The sequence below is a fragment of the Barbus barbus genome (genome assembly GCF_936440315.1).
Source record: "Barbus barbus genome assembly, chromosome: 12".
Lineage (NCBI taxonomy): Eukaryota > Metazoa > Chordata > Actinopteri > Cypriniformes > Cyprinidae > Barbus > Barbus barbus.
Genome location: NC_136740.1, coordinates 18177543 through 18193623, shown reverse-complemented (window position 1 = coordinate 18193623; position 16081 = coordinate 18177543). Strand labels below are relative to the sequence as shown.

General features: G+C 38.5%; 2 protein-coding genes across 2 annotated transcripts; one reads left to right on the top strand and one right to left on the bottom strand.

The window, feature by feature from the left end:
* Positions 1-460: 460 nt before the first annotated feature.
* On the bottom strand, positions 461-5674 carry LOC306878203 (protein transport protein Sec61 subunit beta-like). The gene is made up of 4 exons (XM_079430398.1): positions 5535-5674; positions 4797-4894; positions 4401-4505; positions 461-848 (listed from the first exon to the last, which is right to left on the bottom strand). The coding sequence occupies exons 1-4, from the start codon at positions 5535-5537 to the stop codon at positions 761-763; spliced, it is 294 nt and encodes a 97-aa protein (XP_079286524.1). The 5' UTR covers positions 5538-5674; the 3' UTR covers positions 461-760.
* Positions 5675-5911: 237 nt separating this feature from the next.
* On the top strand, positions 5912-11107 carry LOC306878194 (alpha-1,3/1,6-mannosyltransferase ALG2-like). The gene is made up of 3 exons (XM_079430384.1): positions 5912-6024; positions 6669-6994; positions 7803-11107. The coding sequence occupies exons 2-3, from the start codon at positions 6686-6688 to the stop codon at positions 8700-8702; spliced, it is 1209 nt and encodes a 402-aa protein (XP_079286510.1). The 5' UTR covers positions 5912-6024; positions 6669-6685; the 3' UTR covers positions 8703-11107.
* The last annotated feature ends 4974 nt before the right edge of the window (positions 11108-16081 follow it).

Here is a 16081-nt window from a genome sequence, read left to right as displayed (position 1 = left end):
GTACTGGAAACCCTGTCATTTCTAAGACTGAAAAGAAAACTACCATCTTACCACAAATCACTCAGGAATATATAATTGTGATATTTACAGGCAATGTAAAACAAAACCACCTATTATGCAATTTTAAAATATTAATTAATAGCTCTGATTTAAAGAAATTCTCTGTTTTTAAACTCCCTTTGTATATAATTGTGTTGCAGAAAAAGATTTGGGGTGTGCATAGGAGTGTTGATGGGACATGACTGCTGGGTCAGTGGAATAGGGGTAATAGCAAATATTACATCACATTCAGAGACAGGTGCAGCTGATCTTGTTTGTGCACTAACAGCATGTCTGGAATGCACATTTGCATACAACCCTTTCTTATGCCATAATCTGAAGATATGCAAATTATGTCCTGTGATGCAAATCACATACTCAGATTTTGTTTCCCTCACCGTAGATGAAAGAAAAACAACAGTCACCTTTTACAGTATTTTATTGTACAATTTACATAGTTTGTACACAAGTAAAAAAAAAAAAAAAAAAAAAAAAAAAAAAGTCCTGATCTGGTGAGCGACCAAAAAACAAAAAATGGTTTTTAAATTACCAAATGGTTGTAGTGGCTGGGTAAACTTGTGTGGGGGTAAAAAACCCCTTGAAATGGAGATTTTAATAAAGGAAGAGGGATTGGGGTGTTGATGGTCAGAGTTTGGTCCAAGTCCAATGGCTTAAGATTCGGTGACAGGCTTCAGGGTCGGAGTTCAGAGGTCATGCAGGTTTAGGAGCGGGTGTATTTTCCCCAGATGTGCAGCATGAATACAGACGCGATAAAAAGCAGACTCATCACCAAAACTGGTACCGGACCACTGCAACAAGGGAGAAAGAGGAATAGATGGAATTGTCAAATCTCATTGCGATCATTAAAAAACAACAACAGTAAGACAGAGGGACCCCTAGTGGAGGACAGACAGACTAAATTCAGTAACTACTGCTCAAATTTCAGTTACAATATGAGGTGGATTTAAAAAAATTTTTTAGCACAAATTTCCTCCCAGTGGACCAATCAGGACTGCTCGTCTTGATCATGTGATAGAAGGAGAGTTCATTAGGATTCTAAATGCTGGAGAGTCGGATACTGTTAACGAGCTAGTCAGAAAATGTGGCGCTTTATTAAAAGCAGGAACTGACCATCCCTTGGGTCGCTAGGCAGCCACGTAACCATGCCGACTGAAGGCCCACCCCTCAGGCTTTAATTGATGTGACCTTTTCTGACGGAACTTTAATTAAGCTCAAAACACAGACACACACACACACACACAAAACCTAAAGAGTGAAAAATACTTCACATACATAACTCCACACAGACTCTCCTACTCTAAGAGACTATTGACTGTAAATACGGCCACTGTAGACTCCCTCAAATCCATTCTGACATGCTCTGCTTATTTGTACGTATGGAATGAACAGATGTAATGTTACCGATCTACAACAGCGCTTTAAGGCCAATTCACACCGCACAGACAAACGCCTACAAACTAGTCTGTTGGAGTTTGTTGGATCAGCGTGTTACCCCTGTTGGCGTCGGTTGGAGTTTGTTTTCACCCGACTGAACATGCTTATAGATATAGAGTTGGTCGGTGTCTGTTGGTGCAGTGTGAACATGAGTTATTTTTCATAAGATTCTAAATCCAACGGCCAACTTTTGTTGGATTTTGTCTGTGCGGTGTGAATTGGCCTTAAAAAACAAAAACAAGCAAAAAACGCTCCAGAGGAAGACACTATTATAGAAGGTGGTTGCAGTGAGTGAATGGCTCTAAATACAACACGCAAATGTACACAGCTGTAGGAGGGGAAACGGCAGGGGAGACATCAAATAAAGACGGAGGTTGAGCCCATGAGGCCAATTTCCTGTCGTTAAAATTTCATGTTTATCCTTATAAATGCTAAACCTCTCAGAACCCCCTGCCCCTCCCTTTCGTGTCACTTCCTGTTGAGCTGAAGGGATGAATTAAAAATGAGTGTCTGTGTTGGTTCTTCGCACATTAAGTATCTCAAATCGTAACCTTTGCTTATTTTGTCCTTAAATTAAGCAATAAAATGCAATAAAAATATGTCTGACATGATTTCATAGCTAGTGGATTTTATCCACACAGCCTTGTGTTAAAAAAAAAAATCTATGACTAGCAATAAAAAAGGAAAAATAAAGACTCTATCAAAGCTTTATATAAAAACATGATTTTATTACAAAAAAAAAGCACTGAATACAAATCTCAAAAAGAAAACTGACCAACATCTAAAGAAATTACTTTGTAATTCAACAAATTTTAATCTAAATTGGCTGACTGTACCTGAATTTTTTAATTGTTTATGCAGTCCATTTTCAAATGCATGAAAATTAATAACTGAATAATAATGGTGCCTCAGCAGTAATTTTATTAGGAAAACCTCTGCTAAACAAATTAATTTAATAAAAAAAATAAAAAATCTTATTGAAGTACATAAACTACTATTCAAAGTTGGGTTGGTAAGATTTTTTTTTAAACATTTTTAAAAGAAATGACTTATGCTCACCAAGGCTGCATTAAAAAAAAAAACAACTAATAATATAATAAAAAAAATTCTACTGTAATCTGTTTTAGAATGTAATTTATTCCTCTGATGGCAAAGGTGAATGATTTTCAGAAGCCACGGAAATACACTGATTTTGTGTTGCTTAATATTTTTGTGGAAACATGATACATTTTTCAGGATTTCAAGTTCAGAAGTCCCCTTTTATAAATGAAATGCATCATTGGTAAATAACAGCATTTCTTTCTTCCTTTCAAAAAATATAAAATAAAAATTATTTAATCGGTTGTGTTCCATTTTTAGAATATTTTGTTCTACCTCTGGGTGGAAAGCATTTTAAATCATTTTGTATTGTGTGTGAATATGAATACCAGACCTGCCAACCTTTGACATTTCTTTGGAGTACCACTTGTGTGATGGCAACGGGGGTATATATGATATATCCTGATATTTTGTGAAGAACTGCTGTGGGGCATGGACTCTTTTTGGTTTCTTTTTAGGTCTGCTGCTCTCTGTCTCCCTGTCAGTGATGTCATGGTTTTTTTTTTTAGCTGCAAGGCATGAACACACACACACACTTTTCTGTCAGCGAGCACATAAATTTACACTACTTTGCCAACTTAAATGCCTGGTGAATAGGCAAACTAGCTTGAAAATGATGTAGTGTTAGGATAACGTTATTCATGTTAGATATTTACCAAAGGTCTGATCTGGTCTCTTGTCTCAAACAGAGATCACGTTTCTCCCACGAAGCGAAATAATGTGTGACAAAATACCATTGCTGCAGTCTATTTAAAAGTGTTAAATTTGAACGAATTTTTAAACATTTAAATTAATATGTATTTAGAATATATTTAGTTCATATTAAAATGATGAAAAAGTGGTTTGAATTAATGATTTCATGTCTCACTCAAATACTTCACTTGTTTCTTTACTGGATGAATCAGCGTTTTTAAACGAATCTCTTGATTCAATCACAAATATATTTTTTTAGTCACTTTTCACCACCTAGTGCAATCGACAAACGTTATTTGAAGCGCCAGTTAACTTTCAAAAGGTCTATTTTGATCGCTACCATAAACATCAGTGTTTATATCTGAACTATTAACTTATGAATGACTGTGATACAGAAATAATACTGTGTTTGTGAAGCTGTTACCCAAACATGGTAACTCTGTGTCAGCAGCTGCACGAACGCAGATGTGAATGTTCCGGAAAGACTTGGTTTATTAGACACGGGCGAAGCTCTAGTGCAAATATATCAGTACTTATCCAAGTACGTGCACTTTTTTGGACTAAAAGCCCTAATATTAGGACCCTGTTCAGTGAGTGCAGCTATATGAACACAAATAAACCGCAGCAGATCTGACTGAATATGAATGTGTGCTTTTATTCTGTTCACAGTTCGTCTAGAATATCATTACGATCACGTCGACTCCAGAGGATTAAGTTAACTCAACTCAATATTTTAACGTTCCACATCCACCCCAACCCGTTTACCTTAGTTGTAAGTACTGTGTGTACTGTCCTCTTTTAAGAAATCAGACAGCGGGAGTAAAAAAGGTTCGAGACCGAGCGGGATTTTGTTTTGCTGTCTATTTGCAGTCTCTTTTTAATGATAGGTCTACGCATTTGTCAATCATCCCACTTGCTAGATGGGGAATGAACCCAGCGCTCTGATTGGTCGAAGTGATCTTTCTTTGCTGTTGCTTGATTGGTTTGTGCGTGCACAAAGGCATCACCAGGTTTTTGCGTAGTTTAATGTGACAAATCGTACCTGCGTACTTTGAGGTCAAAATGCGTGCCCGCTATGCAAAATGCGTACAGGTTGGCAGGTCTGGAATACTCACACTTTAAGTCCTGGTGAGTCCTCAGTGTAAAAGCGCCACATTCCTCCTGTGCCAGCTGATGCTGTGGATCGGCCTCCGCTGCGTGCACCGCTGCTAGGGGCTTTCCTGAGCAAATCAACAAAAAATATTTCCGTTACAAAATTACAAGACAAATAAAAGTGTCAGATATTACCAAACACTCACTATCGGTGCAGCTAAATCAATGAAATCAAACCCTGATGATGTCAAATTTGCAAGACAAAACACTGATTATGGCCTCATCAGTCAACTTCTGACTTATCTAAATAAATAATCTCTTTCATATCTGCTGATCAAATCACAGAAACATAAAGAAAGCTCTTTAATCCATCTTGATGGTGTTTTAAGGCCCAAACAGAACTCTTGCAAGGTCCTTACCTCTGTCGGGCAGAGGTGCCGGCAGTGCGGGGGGCCACTGTCTTACTGGGGGAGCGGCTGGAGGCGCCAACATTTGTTGCACTAGCTGCAGGTCCAGGCTGAAAAGAGGGACAAATAGAGGACTCGGTAATACAAGTGCACAGTGATTGACCTCATATTTTTTCTGCATCAACAAAAAAAAAGTCTCTATCTCTAAGATATCATATACTACAATAAGAACCATAAGTTAATAATGTTAACGCAAACATCTTCCACCAAGATACCATAAATTAATTATCTATATATAACTCGAAGGCAAGCACAATAAATTCTCATTAAAGACCTCTAGAAAAGACATAAATCAATAGATGTTCAAACAGTCAAATATCGCCACATTGGCTTTATATTATAAAGTAGTATTCAGACCAAGCCAGAAGAGTCAGATTTAGACTGTACAGCTGGTGTGGGGGTACAGATTTAGGTGTGGGGTCCAAAAGAGCCACGTCTCCCAAACAAATGCGGTGATTGCAGCAAGTGAGCGAATGAACCCTACAAACTTTAAACATTTACTAGCATTTATAATACTATTTAAAATTCCAGAAGTTGAAACTCAAATATAAGTAGCTGCTAAACAGTTAAACTAAGTTAACTATTCCAATAACGGTGATTAGCAGATAGCATCCAGATATAACTGGAAATACGCACAAAATGCTTATTATAAAGATCCCCAACCACGAAAAACTGCATTGAGAAACTTACCATTTTGTTCAATAGTATATATTTCAGGAGTCTGCGGGGAAAAAATGAATCTAGTTGACTGTCTCTATAACTGAACTCCTGACCACTACAAGAGAGAGCCTACTGATGACGTTTCCCTGAGAAGGCCACGACAGCTATAGAAAGGACCCACATAGGAGCCAGTAGAGTGCCTGACGGGAACTGTGATCATGCGCGTTGCATTTGAACACATTTAAGATGGTTTCTGAACATAGATTTGACATACAACGTTACAACAGATAATAATAAAAACGAATAATTTCAGCAAAAGTAGTTTAGCTTCAGAATTTAATTTGGGAAAACCCAAAGGCGGTTCAACGGAGTGCAGTGACGCGTCATGTGCGATGGATGATGTGTACAGAGTAGGGCAGACATTTTGGCTCAATCAGGAAGCTGGTTTCACAAAACGCGAACTTTGAGCCATATTTGATCATTCATACAGACAGCTGAGTTAGTGTCAGTAAAAGTACAGGTGAGTGCGTTCTCGTCACGATATTTTTAAACATATTATCTGGTTGTTAACTAACACTGTAAGCACAATTTGAGTTTTTGTAAACAAAATATGACATTATATAGGCTATGCTGTTACAGTGTTACTACTTAATATGTAGCAGGGTATATACTAGTCTAGACTTATATTTTACTAAATAGATGATGTTGAGAATGAATATTGATGTTTTTCAGCTCGGAGTTGATGTGTCTAAATTGTTTATAGATACCTGCAGAGTGCAGACATTTAATGTTGCAGGACTGTAATAACATATAACAGAATGTATTAGAGCTTATGATAGATTGTGACCCAGTCACATGAACCTGTGCGTGCTGGCCTGTTGTAACAACACAGTGACATCAGATTCTTGATTAATCATCTGATCATCTTTTTTTATTTAATTGTAAAAAATCATAAAGTTTTCTTTTTTGAGCTTATTTATAACCAGTGGTATAAAAAAACAATAGTAGTCTAAGAAGTGTCTTCGTCTATATAGCTAAGTAAACATAAGTATGAGTGTGACAAATGAATAAGATTTCTATACAGCAGCAACAAAATCTAGTTGCTTTGTCTTGAGCTTAAAAATAAGGTGTCATCGTTCATTTGACCTGCTTTTGACTCAACAGGCACTGGTCGGGACAGGATGGTTCAGGTGGTGTTCCTGCACCCTGATCTGGGTATAGGTGGAGCTGAGCGTCTGGTGGTGGATGCAGCTGTAGCCCTGCGCTCTCGTGGATGCAGCGTTCAGATCTGGACGGCACACTATGACCCCCAGCACTGCTTCACTGAGACGCTCTCACCTGACCTGCCTGTGGTGTGTGTGGGCGACTGGCTGCCCACCAGCATGTTTGGTTATTTCCATGCTCTCTGTGCATACCTGCGCATGATCTATGTAACTCTCTATCTTATGCTCTTTAGTGGGGAGGAGTTCGATGTTGTCTTCTGTGATCAGGTAACTACTAATGCTACTAGTACTAACTACTTATTCTCAGGGTTATTTTTTGGTATTAAAGTATTTATTCATATTTTGTTTTTGTTTTTTGGGGGGGGGGGGGGGGGGTTTACATGCTTTTGTCTTTTTATTTGTTTTTCGTATTTCTATTTAGCTTTAATTGATTTTTATTTCAGTTTAATTCATTTTTGGTACTTAAACATTTATTTCAGGTAGTTGCCACTGCAACATTTCATCCAATATTTTATTTCAGCCTAACAACGCTTTTTCAGTGGTGGACTTTAATAAAGTACTGAGAAACATTGTCAAGCATATTATCTAACTTTCGCTCCACTAATGCTCCTCGTTAATTTGAACTAAAGATATCAAGACCTACTCTGAAGCATTATAGTGATCTCCGATGTATGAAAGAATCATTCTTTTGAATTTTTTTGGATGAACTGAATAGGTTTGCAAACTTGAAATGATTTTATTATCTGATAAGAACAAGCTAAGTAATGCATTTTAAATTTACATTTATGCATTTGGTAGATGCTTTTATCCAAAGCAACACTGAATTGTAAGTATTCAAGTATTCAATTTATGCATTCCCTGGGAATCAAAACCATAGCCCTGGTGTTGCTAGCGCCATGCTATACAGTTTGAGCTACAGAAAAGTCATCAAGAGACATAATATATGACCAGACTATAAAAGATGCCATAGACATTAGACCACACAATGCTGTGATTGACCAGTCAGAATCAAGAGAATCGTTCTCCTCACAACCACAAGGGTTAATTTTATCTGCCCATCTCCCCCTTCTTTCAGGTTTCAGCATGTATTCCATTTTTGCGTTTGGCACGCCACAGAAAGAAAGTCCTATTCTACTGTCATTTCCCTGACCAACTACTGACACAGCGTCGCTCGGCTCTGAAGCGCATATATCACGGCCCCATCGACTGGTTCGAGGAACTGACCACAGGCATGGCTGACCGCATTTTGGTCAACAGCCAGTTCACTGCAGGAGTCTTCAAACAGACATTCCCCAAACTTGCTGAGATTCAAACCGACGTTCTTTATCCCTCTCTGAACTCGTCAGCTTTCGATGTTGAAGTAGAGGGCCTCAGCGGGCTGCTCCCTGAGAGGCGGAGCCTCACCTTTCTGTCAATCAACCGCTATGAACGCAAAAAGAACCTGCCATTGGCGCTGCAAGCTTTAGCAGCCTTGAAGGAGCATCTGTCCGTGGGGGAATGGGAGCGCGTGCACCTCGTGATGGCTGGGGGTTACGACGAGCGCGTGGTTGAGAATGTAGAGCACTACGAAGAGCTGCGCTCACTAGCGTCCTCTCTAGGCCTGGAGGACCACGTCACCTTCCTGCGCTCCTTCTCAGACAAACAAAAACTGTCTTTGCTGCACAGCAGCACTTGTGTACTGTACACTCCAAGCAATGAACATTTTGGCATCGTACCCATTGAGGCCATGTACTTGCGTTGCCCAGTTATTGCAGTCAACTCTGGAGGACCGCTAGAGTCTGTAGCCCATGGCGAAACAGGCTTCCTTTGCGAACCCATCCCTGAGTGCTTCTCCGAAGCCATGCAGAAGTTTGTTACGGACCCTAAACTCAAGCAGTGTATGGGACAGGCTGGAAGAGAGCGGGTACAGCAGCACTTCTCGCTGCAGGCCTTCACCGAGCAGCTCTACAGTCACATCATCAACCTTACCCAATAACCAATTATGACATCATAAAGGCCATTCCGCTTCGGATCAGCACACATCAGATGCATTCTACCAGTCCGGTTGCCATGGTGGGACTAATGAAAGTATGTCATCTCTAATGAAAGAAAAGAGCAGTGGGAGTTAACATGGCTTAAGAGTTCAATGCAAGCTTTGAAGAATGTGGAGCACTCGTCTGACTGAGAGGTTAATGAATTATTGCGCGCCAGCCACATTGATCAAGCGCGTCACGGCAAGGCCTGAGGACCATATATGTGTATATTTTTTTTGTATGCCAAAGGCCTATTAGAGAGTTTCTCGGGCAGAAATCGATAGAGAAGTTTTATGTGCCCTGCTCTGTTCGCCAGTGTCTCTGCTTTTGTTTAGTGATAACAATGGAGGGTGTTAAGAGTTATTAAAGTCTCAAACTAAAGATGTTTGTTTGAATAGAAAAAGAAAAAAGTTTTCCTAGGACACTGAAGGTCATATGCTGTATTGGGTTTGAGGTTGTTACTGACTGTGTATCTCCTCATGCTATTGATACGAGACCAAAGCCCTGATTAAATGAGATGCTGCTTCGTGCCTGTTTGTCTCTTGGAGCTTTTATTTTTGTATATATTGGATATAGGCTGACCTGATAGAACAGTGGCCTGTTTAAATTTCCAGAATTAGGAACAGATCACTATTGTGTTAACATTTCTGTTTTAATTTAATTTGACAAACCGTTTTATACTTTGGCTTTGAGTGAAGTTCCAAAACACTAATTATAATCCAATTAAATGGATAGTTGGCTCAAAAATGACAATCCTGTAATTGTTTACTCAACCTGGTGTCATTTCTAAACCTGCATGACTTTCTTTCATCTACAAAACACAAAAAGATATTTTGAAAAATGTTTCAACTGTTTTTGTACATATGAAATACAACATGTTTTGGACTTTTTACAAAATATATTTTATTTTGTGTTCCACAGAAGAAAGAAAATCATTCAGAATGGATGATGATGCTGTGTGAATTTAACCAGTGGTTTTCAGCCTGTGTGACAGCACTGTCCATAACAAGAATGTTTTCTGTAATGCCAAAGATTTGTTTTCAAAACTTTCTGCATTTACAGATACTAGGGATGTCCATAGATTTAAATATAATATAATGAAAGTGATTGCATTTCAGGATTTTGTCACTTTTTTTTTTTTTTTGTAATGCATATACATGACTCTTAAAGTCTACTGGTAAACTCTTAATCCATATCCGGTAAACTTAAGATGTACTGGATATAGATCAAGAATAAGGCTTTGGGGAAAAATCCCAATTCATATGTGATACAGATTTATATTTGTTATAAAAATGCCATGCCATTTTAATGATTTCCAACACTTTTCCATATTTAGAAAACACATTTCTTTTCAAATGAAACAATAGATTGTTGAGGAGACATAATAAAATAAGAAATATATTGATTTTGTTGTTTTATCTTTGTTGTTTTGTCTTATTTTAAATAATCCCGAGGCCCCCACACTGAGGAAGCACTACTTTAAACGTCTCGTCCACACATGAATCTCTCAATCTGCTATCTGCGATAACCTCAGTGCACTTGGGCTTGCATGCTAAATTAATAAGATGGTGGAGGGGGGTTAAATAGGCTTTAATTCTGTATCGCAGACGGTCAGATGTATTGCCTCGCTAGCGTCACATCCGTTTTGTTGGCAGTTTGGGAGCAGTTTTGGTTGCGTTTCCTCATTAACACTCGGTGCGTTAAAGATGAGGACCATATTTTTAGCCGTGCACTGATTGGGTTTTAATCATACATAAAAAGAGGGGTTATGGGGCCAGCGAACATGTAAATCAAGTGGGCACAATAACAAGGTCAGAATGCACAACCTTCACACTGTGTTAGAGCTAAAGCTATTTGGATAGGATTGTTGAAAAGGAGAATGGAGGAAAGTTTTAGCTTTCGTAGTGCAGACGTGATGGACATGACCTGTAATTAATTGTTCTCATCAAGCCTGCACTTGAGAAAACAATGAGCGAGACATATTTGTGCTTCATATTGTTTGCTGCAGTCGCACATGAATTAAACTTTTGGCAATACATTTTCTCCAAAATGGTGCAGAAAGAGATGCAGATTTCATTCATTTATATTGACTGAGATATTTGCGTGAGACACAACACTAATGTCCACTTGAGTATTTGCTGACCAGTGGTAAATCAGCAGTTGTTTGGTGTAGAATGGGTCGAAAAAGAAAATGGGAATAAGATCTTGCCCCTGATGGATACACACAGACAGGAATATCTCTTGACTGTTTTGTATGACATATTAGTTTACAACCATTTGTATTCATAGCCTGTCTTTTGGTGTTTTCTTATATGAAACGCTTGCAAATTATGATTTCAGATTTTACGGCTTCAATAAAGTATTCCACTACATTAGCATTTATCTGGTGGGGATTATTGGTGTGCTGTGAGGGGTGGGCTTTGATTTACATCTGTGGTGTAAAACAAATAAAAATCTTGCTCCATTTTTAAAATAGCAATCAATAACGTCTCTTTGTGGCAAGTTATGAGCAAAATGATAGCCTCAATAAAACCAGTTATTTATCGCTAAAGATAAAGAAACGTTACATGTCAAATTTATAATAGACAACGGCCCCATGCAGGAAGCTTAGAAAATGTAATTTCTATGCAGTTAAAGACTATTGGTATTTCATAACTAGTGTTCGAGAGTATGACTGTTATTTCAAATACATCAGGGAACAATGTTATTCAGATAAACGTGGCTTTGTGGACCATTGAAGCTTTGAATATCATCAGTTTTTACCTCCTTGTTTTAAGAGATTTGTATTATATATTTAAAGTTCATTTTTCCTAACCCATGTGCACTGGCAAAATGGTTAAAAATGTATTATGCTTAAAGAAAACGTTTTTGCCAATTAGGTAAGAAATAAACGTAACATCTATAATAAATATTGAAACAAGAAAAATATAGTTAAGAAACATTACAACTTTTTTCCCAAATAATATATCTAAATAAATAACAAAAAATAAACCTAATTCTGAAAACAAATCTTCAGAAAAACACATTTATCTTGTTTGACCCCAACAAACCCATGCAGGAAGCTTAGAAAATGTGATTTATGCCATTAAAGACTTGAAATTTCATATCCATTGCTATTACAGGGGATCATTTTTATTCAGGAAAACATGGCTTTGTGAGCATTGGCTATCATTTTAACTATAAACGTTAACCCAAACAAGGACGCAAGACCTTTAACCAACCCCGCCAGTTTTTGCCTCCGTGTCCAGGTGTTTTGCTCTGATGTGTGTGTGTGTGGTTTGAGATAGAGAACGTTTGGTGGAGATGCTCATTGCCCTCAGTGATCCTGGCTGCTTTCCAGCCCTCAGCTGGCCCTTAATCAGCGAGCTGTCACTCAAACAGAAGGAGTGACACCGCGCATATTCACCAGTCACCTGGGACCCCCGATTAGATGGTCAGCTACCCCCATCCGCCCTCCTCGGGCACAAAAACAACTCCCCTCAGAGTAGTCAACCACACACACACACTCAGCAAACCACACTCTGCTGATGCCCATCGACTTCAACTGTCCCACTCTAGAAAGCGTTTTGCAGTTATTGTATTGCAGCTGTGTGTTTACAGTAAACGCATTTTAATTTGTGCATTTAGATCCTGTTGTAATCAGGAGGACCGATCGCGTGACGCTGGCGGCGGTTGGCAGAGTGACAGTGATGCCAGCGAGCTCTCGGCCCAGCTGGAGATCAGCGCTCACCTGAGGAGGGGTCGCGTCAATCACCCATCCCGTCCTGCTTCCCGCGCGCCCCCCGACACCGCCTATTTACCCTCAAACAAAAGCGGCGTTCAACTTGAAAGCGCTGCGCGTGTGAGCGGGTGTGCGTCGCGATGGCAGAATAGATTGAGCTGTCAGAGCAGTTGCTCAGAGGGAAGATTAATAACCAACACAAACAATAACGTTCCCGCCATCACCATAAATATGCTAATGACTGTTATCAATACAGCAGCTAATGGAAGCGCCGGAATTACAGAGACGGCCAAGAGAGAGGGCACGAGGGTTAGCCATTTATTCACAGACCGCTCTGATAAACCCACAGCGCGGTCCCTCAATAGAAGCACCCACCCTTAAAAGCTATCAGCTCGCGAGTAAGACAACACTTCATTGTGTGTGTGTGTGTGTGTGTGTGTGCGCGCGCGCGCGCAAATGGAGAGGTAAAGGAATATGCGTGCCAAGGATTTAATTAAAGAGTCAACAGGGTGAGCTGAGCTGTTGGGTAGGGAGGGAGAAACTCAGTTGTTGAGATAATGACATTGTGGACCACTGATGTTTATTAGTAATCGGGCATCTGTTTTAGAAGCTGAATATGGAACTCTTCGTCTTTATTAAATATAAAAAATGTAGGCTCTCCCATGACACAGAGGTTTTGGAGAATGCTATTGTGTTCTTCAGTAAAATAGGCTATATATATACTCATATATATATATTAAAATAAACTGAGAAGCATATTTAGGCTTGTTTTCTGCTAATTTAATTACATATGTGTGTGTGTTTGGGGAGGGGGGAGGGGTTATGAGGACACAAATTTTTATAATGATCCAGACAGAAACTTGTGTAATTGGCATCCCGTGCCAGAAACAGAGATGGTAAGAGAGAAAAATTGGCGTAGCTGCTGTTCCAACTCAGCCAAAAATTATGAATTCAACCCAAGCAAAAGATTGTTAATGTGCATTTGATCAGATGTAACTGAAGTACAGAAGTATTCAAAAGGCTTAAAAATCAATCAGAATGAGTTTTTGAAAATCTAAAAAAGTTTTCTGTGAGGGGTAAGTTTAGGTGTAGGGCCATAGAAAATACAGTTTGTAAAGTAGAAAAACCATTATGCCTATGGAGAGTCCCCGTAAACCATACAAACCAACGAGTGTGTGTTTGTGTGTACATTGAGATTTATGCTTGAAAACACCTAATAATTTGCCAGTGGTAGTTAATGTTTGCCAATAATGCATTGGCAAAGATTTTTTTAAATGGTTTTAAACTTTTAATGCTTAAAATAAATGCCAAATAAATAACTAAACTTTGTCATTCATTTTGAAGAAGTGTTAAGAAATTTAGCTTCTCTAATACATTTTATGTACGTTATAATTTTTATTTCATTTTTATCAGAAAACAAGCCAAAAATCTGGTTAAGAAAAGGATTTTTTGCAGTAATCAAGCTAACATATGCATCTTTGTTGATTTCTTTCTCTAACGCATTGTAAAAGGCTGACTTGGCCATCCCCTGAGCTTTAGGGTGATGCTGTTAACTGAGGGTGTGTTTAGTGAATGTGTAAGCGTTTCATTGGAAGCATAATTCAGGATAATAAGGTCATTGGAGACTATTCAAGCAGCGAAGGGTTACACTGGCATTACACCTGATTAACATGGGCTATACAAATTACATTATTGAATATTCACAGTATTTAAAACATTTCCCCTATTTTGATTTTCAATAAGGTTATGAATGTATGGTTAAAAGTAACAGAATGCCAAAGGAGTGCTGTCTAAGTCCCTTTGACTGCGAGGAGAATGCATGGGAAAAGGGAATTATGGGCCAGCTGAATGAAAAACACAACTTTAACAAGTTCCAGTGGTGTGAATTAAGCACACACTGATGACTCTTAAAGACTGTGTAATTGCTAATTGGCTCATTACTGATCTCTAACGGTTAATTGTGTTGTTGCGGATGACCAGCTATCACTCAGATTCCCATGAGAGTGATGAAGGTCATATGATTTTAACGACTCACTGAGGAAACAGAGTTTACAGCTATAGTGAGTGTGATTGTGTGCGCTTGATGAAATGATGCTGTCAAGCCCATGATGAAAACACATACAGTATTCTGAAAGACTAATTAAGAGCACATAGTTTTCATGAAAAGATTTGAATACCCTGTGCTGATTATTAACCAAAAATACAGCGTAATTTATTTTAAACAAAATCAATGCCTTTTGGAAGACTCACACCCAGCACATTCTCAAATCCACTTTTGTATTGATACAATCCATTTGACCTGACTTTTTGCCACGCCTCATCAACCAAAGTGAAATTGAACAAATATTAGTATCACAATAGCCCTAGTAGAAGTGGCAACTATACCATCAAGGGCCAAAAAGCATTTATCTCCACTGGCGGTCTTTAAAAAATGTAAGTAACATTTATATAAATTCGTTATTTCATTATATTACAAGAGACATTTTACCAGATTCCTGTTTTGAAGAAGCTTGAAACCGTGTTGTTGTTGTTGTAACAACTAAAAATCATCTGAAATAAAATCAAATACAAATGTTAGATGAAAAAAAATGAATGAAACTTAAATGAAAATTAGAAATGTTGCCTTGTTTTAACTACTAAGCTTTAACTACTAAAATGACTAATAAACAGTTAAATCTGAAATAAAATTAAATACAGATTTCAGATGAAAAGCTTAAACAAAATTGTAATTAAAAACTGAAGTTTTAAATACTTAAACTACTAAAATACTTAATTACTAAAACTGAAATAAAAATAAATTATAGCTATATTGAAATGTTCAAAAAAACTAAAAATATCAATAGCATATCAGAATTATGCTTTGAACAGAAAAATAAAAGCTATTTCTAAATATGAATAAACACTATAATAGTCTTTTCTTAGTCTTTGACGTCAAAGCTCAAAACAACCTGGCAACTGAGGACTCTGGAGGTCCCATGCCAGCCAAGCAGCTACCATTAAGAAAAATGGTAATGCTAACGGATAGCTTTCACAACATATTTCCAATAATATAATTTGAGCTTTTGCAACTCAACATGAAACCTACATGTCGGAAGGAGATCTCAAAAGGAGGGGGTGAGAAAGAAAAAAAGATAGAAAGAATTCTGAGGGAGGTAAAGGCAAGCAGCCAAAGGAAATAAGAGTGAGTCAGTCCCCCCAGTACATCAGAACTCGAAGCCATTTCTTAATCTTTCCGTCCTGCGCTCCCCCCTGTTGCTCGCGCACCTGCTGTGTGAATGCAAGTGTTGAGGGCCGATGCTGTCAGCTGTCAGTTACAATATTGATGCTGATCGGGCTCAGCTCTGGACACTGAGCTCATAAAACCGGTCTCGGGAGGTGTGAGCGTGTATGTGTGTGTACCTGAAGGTGTGAGGGTATCTCCTGGGTGATTTTCACTAGCTTAACCTGCAGTAGGGCTGTAATTAACTGGGGCTAATTATTGGCAGGCAGGGGTTAGGATGCTTATGAGAGATCCCTGTGCTGCCTGTGCAGATAATCACAGCTTAGGGGCCTGTCAGAGGGTAAACTCTTATGTGTGTGTGAATGAAGAAATGCTAGGAAAGCAGCATCGATGGATTCAGT